The 20,247-nt window shown below is 38.1% G+C and overlaps 1 protein-coding gene across 5 annotated transcripts in view; it reads right to left on the bottom strand.

The window, feature by feature from the left end:
• Positions 1 to 20,247, bottom strand: part of Frmpd4 (FERM and PDZ domain containing 4) — a 779,038-nt gene that overhangs the window by 93,578 nt on the left and 665,213 nt on the right. For all 5 annotated transcript variants that reach the window (XM_048796404.1, XM_048796402.1, XM_048796403.1 and 2 more), the window contains 2 exons: positions 9,788 to 9,948; positions 5,378 to 5,480 (listed from right to left, as the gene is read on the bottom strand). In XM_048796404.1, coding sequence (XP_048652361.1) covers positions 5,378 to 5,480; positions 9,788 to 9,948 — 264 coding nt within the window. The remainder of the gene's footprint in view (positions 1 to 5,377; positions 5,481 to 9,787; positions 9,949 to 20,247) is intronic.

Below are 20,247 nucleotides of genomic sequence, written 5' to 3'. Positions count from 1 at the left end.
TATATATTTTTTTTTATCAAGGACCTCCTATAATCCAGGTATTATCCTGGGTAACAGCAGGGAGCAACATGGACAAGGACTCTATTCTCATGGAATTTAAAATTTGGGTCAATTGATTCTATAACATCAAGCTATATTCTTCATTTAAACTGTGTCTTTGTCATATATCCATGAGATATCTGCAAAGAAACACTCATATTACATTCTAAAATGAGCTACAATTAATTGGATCCCCCAAAACTTTCTAAGAGGAGGCATGATGTGCTCTGCTAATTCCATCCACCACCCTCTATCTCATATCCTCTACTGCCTCAGTCTTTACAAACAAGACTAGGAAACAATGTGAGACAGAATCATGGGGTTGGCAAAATGGCTGTGACCTGGTGAAACTTTACTTTTTGTTTTCTGTGAAAAGGACAATTAGGTACCTTGAGTAGCTGGTCTTGCAAATACCTTAGCCAGGAGATTTGATCAGGAAAACTAACAGTAAAACTAATAGGAAAAGATCTGAAGACAGACCTCCAATTGATGGTCCTATGCAGTGGGGTGGCTTCTCCAAGTGGCTATGCTTTATATCACAAAAAATTCATATTTGAACTTCATAAGATAGCCAACATGTAGGTACCAGCAACATGAAGGGAGTCAGCAGCCAGTGTTAATTTGAGGAGCAACACAGTCTACCAAGAGAGGGCCCTAACAGAAAACAGTTTCTCTGATTTCCCCACTCAACTTCCACCATTGAGGAGCTGGTCCTTGAGAAGAGAAAGACATTTTTTTGTCCTGTAGTATCTCATTGTCTTAGTCAGGTTTCTGTCACTGTGATGATACTTTTGAGGGGGGACTTTAAAAGGAAAGATTTATTTTGGCTCATGATTTCAGAGGTTTCAGTCCATGGGTGCCTGGCCCCATTGCTTTGGACTTGGGGTGGCACAGTATATCATGGCAGGAGCACATGGTAGAGAGGATCCTTGTAGTCAGGAAGCAAAGAGAGAGGAATAGGCAAGAAAAAATTCTCTTCAAAGGCATGTCTCCAGTGACCTAACTTCCTTCCCCTAGGTCTGACCTTCTAATAGTGCCATAGGCAGAGGACAAAAAATTTAGTATGAGCATTTGGGGGGCATTTAAAATGTAAACTGTAACATTTATGATGTTTAAATAGGAGGTGGTGAAGGAAAATTTAGCAGATTTAACTCCCACCCCCACTCTGCAGTCATTGGGTTGAATCTGACTTGTAGAGAAAGGAGGGGATAAAAATTAAATGGCATAAAGTTGGAGTTTCAAACTGGACTTTAGCAAGTGAAAGAATATACAGGTTCTGCGTTAGATGGTGTCAGTGTACAGGAAAGAAGAATATAATAGTTCCTGACTAAAGGCAATGGAGGAGAAAAATAGACTCATTTCAAATTTCTGTCTTTCACTGAGTTGAAATTTCTCAATAAGTGCACAGGTGGATGTACAGAAGGGTGGACTGTTAGATATAGAAAATGAAGGAAAGGAAAACTGAGGATGGCTTTCAGATTCCTGTCCTAGATTATGGTTCTACTGGCAAATTCATACTGGGATGGGTGGAATAGTGTGATAATAGATAGCAAAAGTGAATTTAGGTCCCTTGAAGAAGATTGCCTCTTGGTCATCATGGAATCCTTTGAGCCTTGTCAACTATTTGTTTTTACTGGTGTCTTGAGGTGAGGAAGGTGGTATTTTAGGTTGCTGTGACAAAAATACCTGGCAAGAATTATTGAGAGAAGGAAAAGTTTATCTTGATCTCATGGTCTCAGAAGTTCAGTTCATGGTTGGTTGACTCTGAGTTGATACACAGCATCATGTTGGAAGGGCATGGAGAAAGAAAGCTACTCTTCTCTAAGTGGCCATGGAGCAGAGAGAAGGAGAAGGGGACACAGGGAAGATAAACCATTCCAGGGCATGCTCTAAGTTTCCCACCTCTTCCAGCCATGCCCCACCTGCCTACAGTTACAACCCAGTGAGTCCTTTCAAACTAACATGGACTGATTAAGTTACAGCTCTCACATTTCAATCATTAACAGTTTTGCATGTTAACACAGGAGCTTTTGGGGGGTACCTCATATCTAAACCACAACAAGTGGACAAATGGGTAGGGATTTTATGGCTTCATGAATGATAAAAAGCATATTTTCTTGTTTTTTGCACCTTGGAATATCAAGACCAAGCACAAGGGAAAAACCCTTCAAACTTGGAGAAAGAATAAGGAAAGAACAAAAAATTATTCATTGGATCAATATATCTCATGCTTCTACCAGTTAAAGACTTTGTGTGGGTTAAGAAGTTATTCTTGTTTCTTTTTGTCATTCCTTGGCTTTTGTTTCTGTTGGCATAGGAAATTGTAAGCCTCAGCTGCCCTGAGTTTATTCCATTCTCTCTAGTTCTGGTCGGGTCATTTTCTTACAATTCTCCCCAGTGACCTGACTTTTCATCAGGGAGAACAAAGAAAAGAAAGGAGATAGGAACAAGAGGCTATGCTTCCAAAGCTACTACTGAGGAAAAAAGCCACGTTTGTGTGATTTTCCTCACCAGGGTCCCCTCACCTACTAACTCTCCTTTTTTGCTATTAATATCTTATACAATATCACAAGGGTCTCCATATGTCTTTGTTATTAGAAGAACACTTCTCAAACAGAACTTTCAGGGCATGGCTATAAAAGAATACGGAAAGCATGCATGTTCTCAATTTCAGTCCATTTAAAACACCACCATCACTTTATCAAACATTTGGAAATTGTGCAATAATCAAAACTTCATTATGAGAGAAATTCTCTATATATATTATTTGGGGTTTTGGTCTTCATTAGGCTTAACCAAAGAAAATACAATATAATTAGATTATTCTCTAAGTGTTGGCATTTTTTTTCTAGAGGTCCTGATAGTATTTTATATTTTGTAGGGCACAGAGTCTCTTCTCAATTCTGCTATTATAGGGAGAAAGCATCCTTAGATGATATGTAAATGAATGGGTGAAACTATATTTATGAATTCTGAAACTTGAACTTCAAATGATTTATGTGTCACAAAATATCATTCTTATATTTTTTCTTACTTTTAAAAATGGTAAAAGCTGTTCTTGGCTCACAGGCTTTGAAAAAACTTGTGGCAGGCTGGATTTGGACTTGAGCTACTTGCCATCCCCTCTTTTAATTGGTTCATTTATTCCATTACATATAAAGTCCTATAGGGAATGCTTTGTTTTCAGAGATGCCATTTTCTTTCACAATGTGTTAAACCAGAAGGAAAAGAAAAATTCTTGAAGAAAAAAAAAAAAGAAAACATCTTTCTAAGTGCCCCAGGTAAGATTGCTAGGAAATGATCACACTTCTAGATAGCTTTTCTGCATCCTGTCCTGCAGCAGGCAATTCAGTCACAGCAAACCCAAACTCAGATATATTATTTCTTCTATCATTCTCCTAGCACAGAAATCAATAGGACTGATCACAGAGGTGTGTGCCTAGGGAAAAACAAAATGTGACTTCTGCCATTAGGCCCAAACATGGCACTTCAGGATGTAGGCCAACAAAAGGCTCAGAGCCTGCCTGGATGAGGAGTGTCCCTGCTGATGCCCACATACCTCTCAAGATGGAAGTGACCCTAAATAGTCACACTACAACTCCTTCCCAAAGGCTCTCAAATCCAAAATCTTTTCCTGTTCTTGTATTTCCAGTCTTCAGAAATTGGAACGATTCCTAAGTCTTATTCCTGATGCAAGGTGAATATAACTTAAGTCCCAGTGCTTTTTCCTATGTGATAGCATCCTTTGGAGATCTGGATACCCTTTGAGTATAGGCACAAACTTTCAAGCCAACTGAGAAGGTTCCATTATATCAGGTCCTGACTAGAGTGACTTTCTTACTCCCTTTGGGTTGCTTATAAAAAGTACCCTAGACTGGGTAACTTATAAATAATATAAATTTATTTCTCATATTTCAGGAAGCTAGGAAGTCCCAGATCAAGTCACCAGCACATTCAGAGTGGGTGAAGGCCCCATGCCTCATAGATAACACCTTCTTGCTGTGTTCTCATGTGGCTGAAGAGGTAAGGCAACTCCCACCTCTTTCATAAAGGTGCTAATCCCATACCCGAGGACTCCACTCTCTTGAGTTAATCACTTCCTCAAAGATTTAAATCGGTAATAGGTATTAGATTGCACAATTTGAATTGGGAAGAGGGGATACTAACATTCAGACCATGGTAGGTACCAACCATTTCAGGGCTAAAGGAGTTTTTCCAGGATGTGGGCTTTTCTATTGCTAAAACTGGGATGGTTGGTCATCCTAAAAATGAGTCCGCTCACTTTCTATTTCCCCATCTTCTTACTCTTCTTTAAATTCTTCCAAGTATGCTTGATCATCCATGACTACTTTGTGAAGTAGAAACTATCCTGAGTTTGGGCAAGAAAATTTCTGCAGAAGACCCTAAAAATACTCCACTTAACGTTTTTCCCAAAGTACAGAGGTACTTTTTGCTATGAGTGAGCATACATATTAGATCATAAATATTCAGTTTCAAGTGTTCTGATAGCTTTAGCTTCCACTCTAATCTTGCTTGAAAAGATCAGTTTATAAAAGACAAATGCCACACCTTCTTATACCTCAACACCCCCGTAGCATAAGTAGATCTGTTCATATGATAGGACCATCTTCATTGGAAAATTTATAGACTTCTCTTGCTCTAAATTCACTGACAAAGTGCAACTCCAGTGAGGTTTTAAAGGAATTTTTTGCTAATATTTTTAAATCACTCAAAACACATTTTTGGTGCCCAATTAAGAATACCACATAACAAACTACTTATATCCACAATAAAACTGAACTAATAAACCAAACACATTTCTTTACCTTTTGTAGCTTTGACCTAATTATCCTAATTATTCTTTTGCCTCAGCTGATAATCTCAAAATTCAGTAATGAATCAGTCAAGTATGAAAAATCAGTGAACTGTATGTGTATGTTTGTGTATCCATGGAATTATGTATATAAAATTACTCATCATCATTTAATGCTGAATTTAGGCATTGCATGTTGATCTCCCTGATTATGAAAAAAAATCAACGTGTTAGTAATTCTGGAAGAAAAATATGCAACCTTTGGATGTAGAAATCGAAATAGGAGTAATAAAAATTTGAGCAGAAACATGCAGATCCTCAATGTTAAGAGAGTGGACAATTAAGCATTCTGTGCTAATGGAGCATGTGTTTTTATATTAGTATCACCAGCATTTTTAATAAAGTGCATATGTAATCTGGTGTTTCTGATATAAATAAGTCCATAGGAATCTCTTGCATTTCCAAATGAGGCCTCAGAGCTGTGTAGCAGCCTTCATGACAGGATGAAGTAAATGAGTCACCTACCTGACCAGGTCAATGACCCGCTCCCTGGGTGCAGCACTGACTGGCTCATCATTAATCATTACAATCTGATCTCCTGGGATCAGTTTGCCTTCTGAGGGGCCACCTGAAAACACACAAGAGTAAAGTCCAGTTGAGAAGAACATTGGCAAGCCATCCAAAATCCCCTCTATCCATTATGATTCACTGTGAGCAGGTGGCGACATCAGCCAAGACAAAACCCAATCACACCTGGGTGTTCTTTGGATAAGTCTGAGATCATAAGCTACATCCTGACCAATTAAATCAGAAACTTTTGCAGTGAGACTCATGCATCCACATTTTCTAAAAACTTCATGGGCCAGATGGAGACTTAGGTTCCCAGCACTTCGCACACTTTAATATGCTTATGAATGACTTGTGGATCATGTTACCGTACAAGGGTGCAGGATGAGATCATGCATTTCTCCCAGGTTCTCAGCAGCTGTTAATGCTGCTGGTCAAAAGGCTTATGAGTATCAAGGTTTTTAGAAGAAGGTAGTTTCCCAACAGGTAGCCAAACAGCTGTGTTGCCTGCAGCCAAAGCTGCAACAACCTGGGCACAACTGGATTTAAACAACATTGTATTTATTTGCTCATTTTGAGTAGGGAGATAGCACTTTGTGGGAAATCACAAGGCATCTCAATCATAGGGTGTTAGAAAGGACTTATTAGAAGATTTGACTTTGTGTTAGGTGCTGTTGGGGCAGGTTCAAGGAAGTGGGGTGCTGTCCTTGGATCAGCAGCTAATGGAAAGCAGAAGTGATTCTGTGATGAATATCTTAATAATTGCCTGCCAGGTAAGATGAAGGAAGCAGAACTAGGTTATGATTGATTAACAACAGTCATTCATATCAGCTGACAGAGGGTCATAGTTGGTCATGCTTGTGGTTTGGACTGTGCTTGGATGTTTGTGTCTGTACTCACATATCAGTACAAGGAGTCTTGTTTTTGTCTTGGTTCATCAGAGCCAGAATGGCCCTGTCTGGTGATATTTGGTGACACTGTTCATGTTCAACAGAATAAGCCAGGCCCAGCTATGAGGGCCTCTGAGAGCTTCTGGAAGTCAGAGGCTGTTTTTCTTTCAGTTAGGTTTCCAATGAGGGAGTAGGAAATTAATGTGGGTTGATTTGTTGTGTAGCTGGCAATGAGCTGTTTTGCCTGATACCCTCACTGAATATTATGATTTCTTCCATACAGTGAGACAACCGAGTTTCACATATGTAGAAAAAAACGGCATGAAGGTAGGACTGGATCTCAGTTTGCGTCTGTAGAATTCTGTCAAAATGGTCAATGTCACTTTTGAACTTGTCCTCACAATTCAAAACCTGGTAACTGCCATGTCTCTTAACAGGCAAATTAAAAGCCACATCTGTGTGAAGCACAATCTGTATTTAAATAAAAACCCAAAACAATTATTTGGATTATTCTCACATGTCTAGATAGATGCAATTACCTTCCAAATATTGATATAGTACTATGTGGCACTATTATTTGAATTCTCTTTACAAAAGTCTGGCACTGGGTGACAGGGAGCCGAAATGTTATCTTTCAAATAATATCACCATTACTTTGTTCAGTAATTGAAATGAACACTTCATGCCCAGAACAAAGAACTGAAGCCATTCAGTTGTTCTCTACCCACACAGGCACTTGACATATGTGTTACTCAAACTGTACTATAAATTTGTCTTTCTGGGGAGTAAGAAAGTAGAGAAACCTTAATATGTACCCATATCAGTGATAGAAAATATTCATTTCACAGATCTGGGAATTGAGTTCCAGTATTTGCAAACATATGGAATCTAGAGAAATCACTTGACAAACTTATTGTAACTATTGGACTGTGTGCAAACAGTCACACTAATTCAGTAAAAAAAAATGGGTAGAAATCATCAAATGCAGATAAAATACAGAAAAGTTTTCAAAATAACTGGTGGTCAAAAGGATGTTTGAAGGATGGATATTAATTATTCTTATGAGAAAACATTCATCAATAGGACATAATCTTACATTTGACCCATACATATTGATCCAACAGAAATATTCTTATTTAATCAAGCAACTTGAATCAAGAATTCTGGTGAAATAACACACAGTCCTTTCCAATATATAAAACAGTGGCACTCTTCAGATAATTGTCTCATCCTTTTTACTCTGAAGACTGGGCTTTCAGGTATAGAAATTCTGGTCACTGCACAGAAAACACTTGGGACTGCAGTAGAGCCATTTTTGTGATAGGCAGAGCTTATTTGACCAACATTTTCACTCATACAAATGACTGGAAGTAGTATTCTTTGACCTCAGTTTTCACTTTTTTCCTACTCTTTTCAAAACTGTCTAATAGTTGACGTTAGTGAAGGTAAGGAGAGTTGAGGGAAAAGGAGAGAAGAGGTTGAGGGAAAAGTGAGACAATACAAAAAAAGTGAAAAACAAAATTATAATCTCCACAGCTCCTGGGAGGACTCAAACTTCAGAGAATCTCATTACCAACAATGTTAAACTATCTCAATAGTATAAAATTGCATGTCAAATACGAGCCCTCTTAGAAAAAACTATGTGTGCACATATACATACATACACATGTTAAATATATAATGGATAATATATTTGTGTTTTTGTGTTTACAGAATTATGCCTATTATACATATTCTCTATGTCTATGTGAATAGCAGTTATGTCTTGGTAGCAGGAATTGACATTTTTTTTACTCTCACTTATATACTATTTACATTGTTTGTCTTTTTTTTTTTTTTACAAAGCCCATATATTATTTTATTATAATAAAAAGCAATAAATCTACTTTAAGAATAAAATTCTCAGTTTATCAAGCTCAAGTGTTAAGCAATACTTAACAGCACAAGTCAGAAGGGGTTGATTGTATTTGTGGTGCATGCCTGGGGAATATTATGTCAAAATATTAAAAAAAAATTAAAATTTAATCAAATTCTAAAATCTATACCAGCTCGCTAGTTGACTTGAGTTTCTCATAATTGACAGACTCAAGTGGCCAAATATTTGAGAGTTCAGTAATAATAATGATGATGATAATGATAATAATAACAATAATAATAATAATAATACAGTTATGGAATAAGTATGTCCTTAGCACTCTTCTAACTTATTGCATCCTCTCTATAGCTCTGTAAGTTACATACTACTGTGGTCCCCATAATACAGATGATATAGAGAAGTTACATCAAACTGAAAAGCAGGGAATTACCATGGAAGATAAAAAGTCTAATAAGGGGTAGAGGCCAGAGTCAAACTTGGGCAATTTAATATCAGAATCTGTACACATAAGTGTACTTTACTATTGAATTCTGTTACAATTTGCAAAATTCTGGAGAACAATGACAGAGAATTTTCTTTTGTCTGAAAATAAAACCCAATTTAAGTCCATTACAATAAGTACATAAATATATATAATAAGTGAAACATAAAAGCACATTGTTCCTAGAAAGGCAAAGTCAGCCCACTTTAGGCAATTACATCACAGTCTGTTGTATTCAACTGGGTTGGTAGTGGAATATCTGTATACTCTAATATGAATGATTGAGATAAATCTAATAATTGTCATATAGAATTTGAGAGATTTGTATTAGTCAGCATCTTCTGTAAAACAAACCACTCCAAAACTCAGAAGGTGTCCAATAATCATTTCTTCTCATGCTTGTGGGACTTTAGCATACCCATAGACTGGCTGATTTAGGCCAGGGTCAGCTGAGAAGTTCTGCTTCAAAGTGAAAATCAGGCTATACTTAGCTCCAGGCTGCAGTCTTGTTGGGTGCCAGCCTCAGTGTTCATTTTGGGGATCAGGCTGAAGGGACAGATGCCACCTGAGGAAGACTCTTCTAATGGCCATAGAAGATGCCCAAGAAACAAGTTACACAGAATGAGCAAATCTCAAGCCTTTGCTTATGTCACCTTCCTAATGTCATTGGCCAAAGTCAGTCCCTTGGTCCAGCCCAACAGCAATGGGATAGAATATATTCTGCCTCCAATGAGAAGGGAGAGGAGTACATTTTTGTAAAGTAATTGAACTACCCCCAAAACTTAGTTGTACTACAACTCAAACACTACTTTCTGCTTTTTTTTTTCATTAAAGAATTCATCAGTACAAAGCCTACTTCTTATTGTTTACATTTACATGTTAAGAAGTGCATCATTTCCATAGTTACAAATGATGGATCAGTATTTTTCCTGAATCAAATGATTTGATGGATTTGACAGTTTAAAACTTAGTTTGAGAGACATTTTTGACCTTTTGGTACTCTGCAGGTATTGGGAAAACCCATCTAGCATCACAGCCTGGACACAGGAAACTTGAACAGCAGTCATCCTAGCAATGTGTGGCAGATAGTTCTAGGAGAAGGAGTGGGGTTGCATCCTTACCTGGTGTTACTGAGCGAACGACCACTGGTTTTTCACTCCCTGCCACAAAACCAAAACCCAGCACAGGGTCTCTCCTCATCTCCACCTTCCGGGGAGCTGGAGGGATGATTTGGCAGCTTTCTAACCGAGGGTCGTCAAATGGAATTGCTTGTGTCATGTGACTGTAGAAAAAAGAACATACAAGAGAAAGGAGGCATCAATGTATATATTTGGCATTGGTCTTGCAATCACATGCTTTCTTTTTTTTTGTATTTTATTTATTTTTTTATTAGTTGCTCATGACAATACAATGATCTTGACATATCATACATTTGAATCAAATGGGTAAAATTTCTCATTTTTCCAAGTGTACAGGTTGCAGAATCACATTGGTTATATGGCCATGTATATACATACAACAATACTAGTGTCTATTTTATTCTGTGACTCAAAATAGGGTAGGGAGGAAGAGCATGAGAAGATGATTACCACTAAATAGGGAAGAGAGGTGGGAGGGAATGGGAGGGAGAAGGGGAATTGCATGGAAGATAGAAGGAGACCCTCATAGTTATACAAAATACATGTATGATGATGTGAGGGGGAAGGAAAAAAAGAAAAAAAAAAGAAAGTAGTGTGTCACATTAGATTGGGTAGAGAGAGATGATGGGAGGGGAGGGGAGGGGAAGGGGGAATAGGAAGGGCAGCAGAACAATCACATGCTTTCTAGTTTTAAAACCTATTCTGGTACAGAGTGTAAAAGATCCAGAGAGACCCATACTCATGTCTCTTTCAAGACTCCTTGTTGTTCCTTGAAAACCCTTAGCTCATTTCTGCTTTAGGCCTTCACAAGGACTGTTTCCCCCAAACTGGAATGCTTGTTCTGCAGATGTCTATATGGCTCATCCTCAATTCTTTCAATCCTTTGCTTACATACATAGCACCTTCTTACAGAGGACTCTGCTGTATAATATTTTTTAATGGCCACCCTGCTCCCCCAATCCCATTTACCCTCTTCTAGTTTTCCCCCACAGCACTAATTATCTGTGAATGTGCTGTGGAATATATTCATTTTTTATTATACCTTCATTTTATTTAATTATTTTTATGTGGTGCTGAGGATGAAACCCAGGGCCTTGCACATGCTAGGTGAAGCACTCTACCACTTAGCCACAACCCCAGCCCAAACATTTATTTTTATGTTTATCTTTATTGTTTTGCTCTCCACACTAGAATGGAAATCCCAGGAGGGCAATGACCTTAGTTTTTTAACATTTTTTTAAGACCTTTATTTTATTCATTTATACGCAGTGCTGAGAATCGAACCCAAGGCCTCACACGTGTTAGGCAAGTGCTCTAACACTGAGCCACAATCCCAGCCCAAGGAACTTAGTTTTATTCACTGGGTTCTCTCAGGTACCTAGAAGACCTGGTACATAGTAGATTCTCAATAAATAATTGAATTAATACATACAGAGAAGCATATTTCTCTGTGGAAAATTATCAAGTTATAGCAGATCTGAGAAACTGCCTCACAGGACTATGGACATTTAGCAGGTAACATGTATGGCTCTGGCCTCAGTGAAATTGAAGTAATGTAGATTATTGTGGTGGTGACAAGTCATCCTGGTGCCAAATACTTTCCCCCATTGAAAGGAGTTGCAAATTTAGCTTTTGGAATTTACTCTCTGGGAAGATTTTTGAGTGTTTTAGATGAGTCATTTCATTAACATCTCAATTTCTGAAGTCTTATCAATAATCCACAATTGAAATTTGTATAGTATTCAAAAATTTTCAAAATGCTTTTGATTCACGAAATAACCTTGAGAACAAGGGAGCAGAGCAGGCATTTTTATCTGCATTTTTCCCATAAGAAAACTGAGATCAAAATCACAGCTTATTGTTGTTCTGGGGCCATGGCTGATATGGCAGAGTGTCAGGTCAAAGACCAACCGCCAAGACTTCTAATGAAGTCTTCATCACGAACATTGTCCAAGGAAGCCTTCTTTGGGGGGAAGATTTATTAATTTGAACACTAGAAATCTGCTTAGAGTAATGTAAGCTGAGATTATTTCAATGACATGGGCTTAATTCAATTTTTTCTCTCTAATCTTCAATAAGTAAAAGAAGATCATTTTAAAATACCACAGATGATGCTATTCTATATGCCATCTGGACAACATATTGTTCAAATGTAATAAAGAAAGACAGGGAAAGAGGAATCCTGTTGTCCTTCTGTGTAATTAATAAGAGTTAAGTAAGATCAATGAAAGCCCTCTAGGAACTGTCCTTTGGGTATACATCACTGTCAAGAAAAATAAAAGTTTATAATCCCTTTTAAACAGAGAGAAAATATCATTTCAATTAGCTGATTGTGATCTAGAACACTAGATAAAACAGGACTAGCTAGTTGTATGCCCTGTGCTACCATGAATTTGTTACCTTAATTCATCCTTAAAAACTCTCCTATGATGGAACTATTCAACCCGACCCACCCCTCTGAAAATACTAAGAGAAGAAAATAACTGAACTGAGGTCAGTTCTTCTCAGGTGAAAGTCAGGTTTGATTCACGCTAGGTCTTCATATTTTAAGTGTCTGCACAAGGCCAGCTCCATAATTTGCAGGGATGGTGCAAAATGAAAAGCTGGGCCCTCCCTCTTTTCATTTCCTGATTAAGAATTTCAAGAGGCCCAACATGGTGGCTCAAGTCTGTAATCTCAGAGACTCCAGAGGCTGAAGCAGAAGGATTGCAAGTTTGAGGTCAACCTCATTACATTAGTGAGACCCTTGGCCAATTAGCAAGACCCTGTTTCAACATTAAAAAAAAAATCAAAATAAAAAAAGATTGGGGATATAGCTCGGTGGTAAAGTGCCCCAGAGATCAATTCCTAATAATCCCCCCCTAACTCACAAAAAAATCATTAAATCTAGCTCAAGGTCCTGTGTGACTACACTGGTCAAATGCCCATGAATCTGTCCCTGGTAGCATGCCATCCTCAATGTCCTATCATGATTCTAGAAAAGTCTTGGCTCAGAGTGGAAGTTTTAGAGTCAAAGGGGAGAAGCTGTTTAGTATGAAATTGCAGGTATTTGTCTGGATCAAGAGATTGAACATGGCTCCTAAGTGGGGCCCATGCTTGTGGCAGGTGAAAGGAAGTGGGAGAAGATCTCGTGAAGAGTCCTGGTGGTCAGGGGGAAGAATTCAGTCCCTGAGGAAGGAAGCAAAACCAATACAGAATGAGTCTCAGTGACCAGGGCAGGAGCTTCAGACAGGGCCCCCTGCAGGGAGGAACTGAAACCCAGGGAAAAGTTAGGGAAGCCAGGGCTGGGGACCAGGACACAAGAAAGACCTCTGATTCTCCTACATTGGGCCTCATTAGACAGAAACTTGACCTCATGACATTGAGCCATCCCAGACCTGAAACAGTTATGGGTGGCTGCATCTGGAGGAGAGTGGGGACACCTAAGCATGATGGACATGTCAGATTCTCTTGTCTCCTGTGAAAGAAAGCACCATCTCAGAGCATACCATTCTAGTGCCACATCTGAAAACAATCCTCTACTTTTATCCCTATATGGAACAAAGGAAAGAAGGAAAAAAGGGAAAGAAGTAGGGAGTGAAGAAGAAAGGAAGGAGGATCCACATTTTTGGATCCTGGCCCTGAGTTCTGAGTTTTCACCATAATCCACTCAAGAAACTGGTAAAGGTCTTTGCAGCTAAGGAATTTGCTAATGGTCACATGTGCCATGGGACAAAAGAAGGCTTAATTCTCACTTCCAAGCACAGAAAGGGACTAAAGAAGTCTCTCCTCCTGCTTCTGCCAGATCTATGACAAGCTTACAGCAGCAATTCCCTAACTTTGCTGCATATTGGAATCACCTGGGGAGCAATAAAACATCCTAATACCTGGGGTATACCATATCAGAATATATGGGCAAGGCCAGGGAGAGGACTAGGATCAATGTTTCACAGATCTCCAGGTAATTTCAAAGGGCAGCAAGGTTAGAGGACTACTCACCTTCCCAGCAAAGTGTGGGTTATAGTGCATCTTCTAGATGACAGAAAAAGAAGGTACAAATAATTTCCCCTGATTACCTCCTGGAGCCAATGTAAATTAAAGTATTAAAAACATCTGTAGCTTGATTATCCTCTTTCTACTACCCAATAAATAGTATCTAATATTTTAATGCAGCATTCATTAAATAACTATTACATTAGTATAATATAATAATAAAACATGACATTATTAACCATTAATTTCATGCTAAGCATTGTTTGTTCTAAATGCTTGCCATATGCTAGTTTGCTTAATCCTCCAAACTGACTCCATAATACACCCCTTTATTCATTTAGTCAATTTATTTATTTTTTTTTTCTAAAGATAGAGTGAGAGAGGGAGGGAGGAAGGGAGAGAAAGAGAGAGAATTTTTAATATTTATTTTTTAGTTTTCGGCGGACACAACATCTTTGTTTGTATGTGGTGCTGAGGATCGAACCCGGGCCGCACGCATGCCAGGCGAGCGCGCTACCGCTTGAGCCACATCCCCAGCCCATTTAGTCAATTTATTAAATGCACACTGAGTTTTCTGTTCTGGGAATACAAGAGGAAAGAAAGCAGACAAAAAATAAAACATCCACTCTAATATTCAGAGACAGAGAATAAACTGATTAATTAGTAAAATATGTGGTATATCAGGTCATTATAAGTACTAAGGAGAAAATTAGCACAGGGAGGAAGGATAGACAGCTGCTGAGGGAGGGGGCTACCATATTGTATCAGGAGCTGGGGGAGGAGCCCTTACAACAGAAGGGCAACAAATTGCAAAGGTCCTAAGGACCAACATGCTGGTGAGAGCATGCCTCACAACAGCCAACATACTCATGGGTCCATTCTTGCTGAGAATGGGTAGTGCAGGAAGAAGATTCCAGAGTAGTAGAAATTAGTATGGGGTGGGGTACAGTTTGGAGGCAGTGAGGAGAGTAGTAAAGAAGTGACAAAGGAGACACACAGGTCACACAGGCTCCTGGAAGGATTTGGTGTTTTGTTCTAAAACAGGAAACCATTGGAAAGTTCTAGATGGAAGTAATAGAATCTAACTGCTAGGCTGAGAACAGAAAAGAGGGGGCACTGATAGGAACAAGGAGAGCATTTTGAGGCCCACTGCATCAATCCTGACAAAAGATCATGATGGCTTGGACAAGGTTGAGAAAGACAGGGGTGGCATAAATTCTTGGGCTCTGAATAGATTTGGAGGCCATTGTGGTAGAGCAGGTTGGGATTCCTACGCTGGAACCTTTTTACTGAACACACCTGTTCTCAGTGAGGAAAGACTTGTGAGTATGTTGGCTGACCTATCTGCAGTAATCTACAGGAGACATTTTCTTTTCTGGGAGGCAGCACTTTCTGGTTTACTCAAGAAACAAATGGCTAGGTATGGGGTGAACATGAGCTGACATGGTTGTTCAAATGAGACTTTGGAGCTAGACTGCCTGCATTTGAGTTCTGGTTCCACCATTTTCTGGTGATGTGACCCACACAAATTATTTCATCATTCTGTGCCTCAGTTTCATCATTAGGAAAATGATGTTAGTAATTGTATAAAATGCTTAACATAGTTGTGAAAAACATCTGGCACACAGTAAGCACTCAAAAATAATTGGCTATTATTTTTTATCTCTGGAGATCAGTGACTAGAAAAGAATCAGTTTCAGATGTCATGAACTTATTCAATCTTACTAGATGAAAACAAACTGAATGTTTTGAATACTTGCAGCCCAACTGTCTCATTAAAATGCCTCAGGAATCTTAGGTAAGCTCTGAGGCTTTCAACTAAAAAATATCATATCAAATGCATTGACACAATAAATACAAATATAATTTGACATTCACAAGGCAATGCTCTACCAGAACACAAAAGAATAAAAAAGAAGGTAGAATAAATAAATAAAATAAAATCCAGGCTCTCTAGTGACTGAATCACTGTTCATAAGTTTCCCTTGGCCATGTCCCCTGATCACTAAGTGTCCACTGGGTACAGGGCCGAGGAGCATGCCTATTCTGTGGGGATAATGAGAAGCACTAGTTATGTTCTATAATGAGGTGTAAGGCAGGCACAGGCCCTTTTACCTCTGATGCTGCCATCCTCTGTATTGTTAGTCATATATTGGCCCATGTCCCTTCATTGTTATTTTCCCATCCAAATAAGGACAGAAACATAATCAAATGTGCATTTTAACTGCTTGTTCTAGCTCTTTAGTTTTTGTTAATTATTATTTTATTCTCTTAACTTTGCTTGAACATTGACCATAACCTCCTGATCATTTTCTTGTTCACAGATTTTCAGAATAAATCATCCCAAAATAAACAACTTTTGGCTCTTTCCAGTATAAATCGGTTAATACTAAAATGTTTCCCTATGAAACATGGTTTTTTCCTTTGTACCAAGATGAGCACCTTTGGGCCATATACTTGCAATGTTTTGTGTAAGGGTGCTTGAGTTCTTTTGGATGAGCTGAAAAAGTAACATCTTTTTACCTGCTGAATATTCTTCACTGAATTCTGGAGATTACAGAATGTTACTGATGTGCTACATACACCTCCATCCTCTGTTCCCACCCCAACATTCTCCAATGAATACATAAACATAATATAGTCTAGGAATCTATGACCTGAAACTACAGAGTATTACTGAGTTGGGAAAAATGTGTCCAATTAAGATCAACTGAAAAATATTCCTATTTCCAATAAATTTAATTTCCAAATAAATAATGGTAGTCCTGCTGTCTAACCCCCTATAATGAAAGCAAAATGGTTTCCTTGAACTCTTGAAGCCTTTCTTCCTCAGCAGAAATAAAAGGCTGATACATCCTATGTATCACAAAGGGTTACTCTGATTGGAAGAAAGCACACTGTAAGAAAACCTAAAGTCATTCCTGATTTTGATATACTCATTAGAGTCAGCAAGTTCCCTTCAGGAGTATGTGCTGAGTGGGAAGAATCTAGAAGACAGAACCAAATTTAGAACCACCTTTTTGATTCCCTTGTCTTAGGTGAGATGCATTTGCCAGGGCTCAAAACAAAAGTTGACTGTATGTAACACCTGACTTGTTTTCTGAAAGCCTGAGCTATCTGGTGGAGGTGGAAAGAGTGGAAGACTCCAGTGATGTGACAAAAACTTCAAAAAAAAAAATCCAGCATGGTCATATGTCTAGCAAGGCATCAAGAAACATAAGTTGAGCCTAAAGAAATGGTAGAGTTGGTGAACTTTGATGCAGCCTCAGAACAGGGTGTGGGAGGGCATCATAGGAGTGGGTAATGTGGATTGAATCTCAATGCCTTCTAGGATTTCTACTCTTCAAGATTTCCAGGACTTTTGAATATTCAACATGCTTGCATTTAAATGGCCAACCAGTAGTAGTTTTCTGACACACACACATAGTTATTTAAAGAAAAATATTTATATGAGGTACATGAGAAAACAGAAACAGAATCAATGAGGGAAGGGAGAAGAAGCGAGTTGGAAGAAGTTATTAAACTTGGAGAGAGATCATACTGTGGAGGCATCCCTGCTAATGAGGATCCTAAGCATTCCCTGTGTCTGGAACTGCTTCCTGCCACTGATTTCCATCAGGCAAAGAGACTTGGCCCCTTGATATTTCCATTCTTACATCCATACAATCCCATCACTCTTACCATATATATGTTTTTATGTATGTATACATACACATACACACACACACACACACACACACACAGTGGGGATTGAACCCAGGGATGCTCAATCCTTGAGCCACATACCCAGCCTTTTTTATTTTGAGGCAGGGTCTTACTGAGTTGCTTAGGGGCCTCATTAGGTTTCTGAGACTGACCTCAAATTTGTGATTCTCCTGACTTAGTTTCCCAAGCTGCTGGGATTACAAGCATGCACCGTGTGCCTACACCTGGCATGAGTTACCTTTTATTTGCATATAAGTAACTGCAATAATGGGTTTTCACCTCACATAACTTAGTGGGCCTCACAATTTTTACCTTCACAAATATGCAAGTTGTAGGTTCAGAAGGACTTAACCTTCACTAATCAATTCCACAGACCACTGTCAGTCAATTCCCACAACACATCAGAATCATTTAAAGATTTTAAACTGTTTAGACAAGCTTGGAAACTTACATGGCATTTGAAAAGTCAAGAGAATACAGAATGATTAACCTTAAAATCACAAAATGTTTAGAGAAATCTTGTTGGAGAATTTTAGGAAGCTTTGAAATAAAAGGGCTTCTCCTAAATGGGTAGACTAAATATGAAAAGTTCCGTTTTCTCCAAAACAATTTATAGATTTAATGTCATCCAATAAAGATATCTCAACAGTCCTTTTTAAGTAATTAAATAAAGATAATTCTGAATTTTATATGATAATATAAAGGAACACTATGAACAAGAAAAATCTGATTTTTTCTCCTACAACATACCAGAACCTCCTCTAAAATGACAATTCTTAGAATGCTATGATACTGGCACAGACATAGAAACATATATGACAATAGAGTGGCACCCTTTTTTTAAAAAAAAAAATTGTTTGGTGCCGGGATTAAACTCAGGGCCACTTAACCACTGAGCCACATCCCTAGTCCATAGATATGATGAGACAGGGTCTTGCTAAGTTGCTGAGGCTGGCTTTGAACTTGCAATCCTGCCTCAGCCTCCTGAGCCACTGGAATTACAGATGTATGCCACTGCACCTGGTTGGTGTAGCAGCTTTGACTAGAACAAAACAAGTCTTCCTGCTAAATTTAGAGACAGCTGCCCTCCTGAAAGAATTCACTACAAATTATGGCAGCAAAGAAACCCAAGTGCTTTCACTTGTCAACAAGGTGGTTCCTTCTGAACCAAAACTACTAGAGTAGCTATGATAATCTTTTGTTCTACATACAAGTTGTTGGCTACCTGAGACAATGAGCCAAAAGAGTCGTCTCTTCAGGGTGAAGGAGATATTATAATAGTGAGAAAGTAACAAGTTTATTTTCCCCAAAAAACTTGGATTTTGGTAAAAATGTAGGGAAGCAGATGTTTGGATATAACAATCATGTGATTGTCTTACTGAAAATTATGCAAATATGTTCAGATAAAACTGAAGTCTTTGAAAATTGGGAAATGAATTTTTCTAACCTGTTTAATATGTCTTCCAAATGAAGTAATCCAGTGGATTGTGAACTCATTTATTAAATACAGGGAGATTCAGTATCTTCCATGTAAAAACAGTTGGCTGACATCAAAGAAGATGGAAACTTCCCAGGTGAATTTCAATAAAACCCTCTGTATAGATGGGACTGAAAAACAGTATTTTTATGCCAAGTATGGTGGCACATGTCTGTAATCCCAACTACTCTGGAAGCTGAGTCAGGAGGATCATAAATTGCCAGCCTCAGCAACTTAGTGGGACCCTGTCTCCAAATTAAAAAAATTAAAAAAGGAGTGACAGTGTAATTCAGTTGTAGAGTACCTGCTTACCATTTGTGAGGCTCTGAGTTCAATTCCTAGCATAATAATAATAATAATAATAATAACAACAACAACTAACTGAACTTGCAACTAGAACGTCACATTTTTATTCAATGAAGTGATAAACCAAGGTGTTAAAAAATAAATAAACATCCTCTATTAGTTTGTTGTCATTTAAATATTAAATAATTCTTAATGCTGCAGTGATACAAAAATATGTAAAAGTGACAAAAATGTATGTTTCACCTTCATTTCATCTTATTTTAATACTACATTTAATGTTTTTAGATAAGCCCTATACTATCAATAATACAGTATTTATAGCAGTACACACATATATAAATAATATAAATTATGAATAAATTATATAAAATCATAAACAAACTAATACATGTTTGGGGTTAATGTGTTCAAAACATTTTTATAATAAGGTTATAAAAACTAAATACATAAAAATTTCTGTTGTATATACTCCAGAGGGTTCCTGATTTATTGTGTGAGCCCTAAGAGAGTTTTACATATTCAAACATGATGGATAGAATCATTGATATTACAAAGCTCACTACAGCTCTTGAAAACCCTAGCTCTCACATTCAGAAATCTTCAGTGGCATTTTTAGAAATCTGAAAACAAAGTTGGAGTACTGAGGGGACATGATGAATTTCCGTCCTGCTTGTCTAATCCCACTCGAGCAAGTGAAATGAAACAGACTGGCCCCAGGTTTGAGTGACTAAGGGACAGACAGACTGATGGTTCTTACACATGCTTTTGCTTTGGGCTCCAATAGATTGAACCCTTTGGGGTTAAAAATCCAATCACTCCAAACCTTTCTAAAGTGTCAACATCTGTTGCTCACAGAGCATGAAGTATTGCATTTCTAGGCAGACATTTTCTTCTTGATTGATTGCCCTTATTTTATTTTTTGTTCCTGCAGGAGAATGCATTTTTGAGTAAAATACTTATAACAATGAGTGAAGCCTTTCTC

Source organism: Marmota marmota, unplaced genomic scaffold (genome assembly GCF_001458135.2).
Source record: "Marmota marmota marmota unplaced genomic scaffold, marMar, whole genome shotgun sequence".
NCBI lineage: Eukaryota > Metazoa > Chordata > Mammalia > Rodentia > Sciuridae > Marmota > Marmota marmota.
The sequence above is the reverse complement of the archived record's forward strand: the minus strand, read 5'-3'. Positions and strand labels throughout refer to the sequence as shown.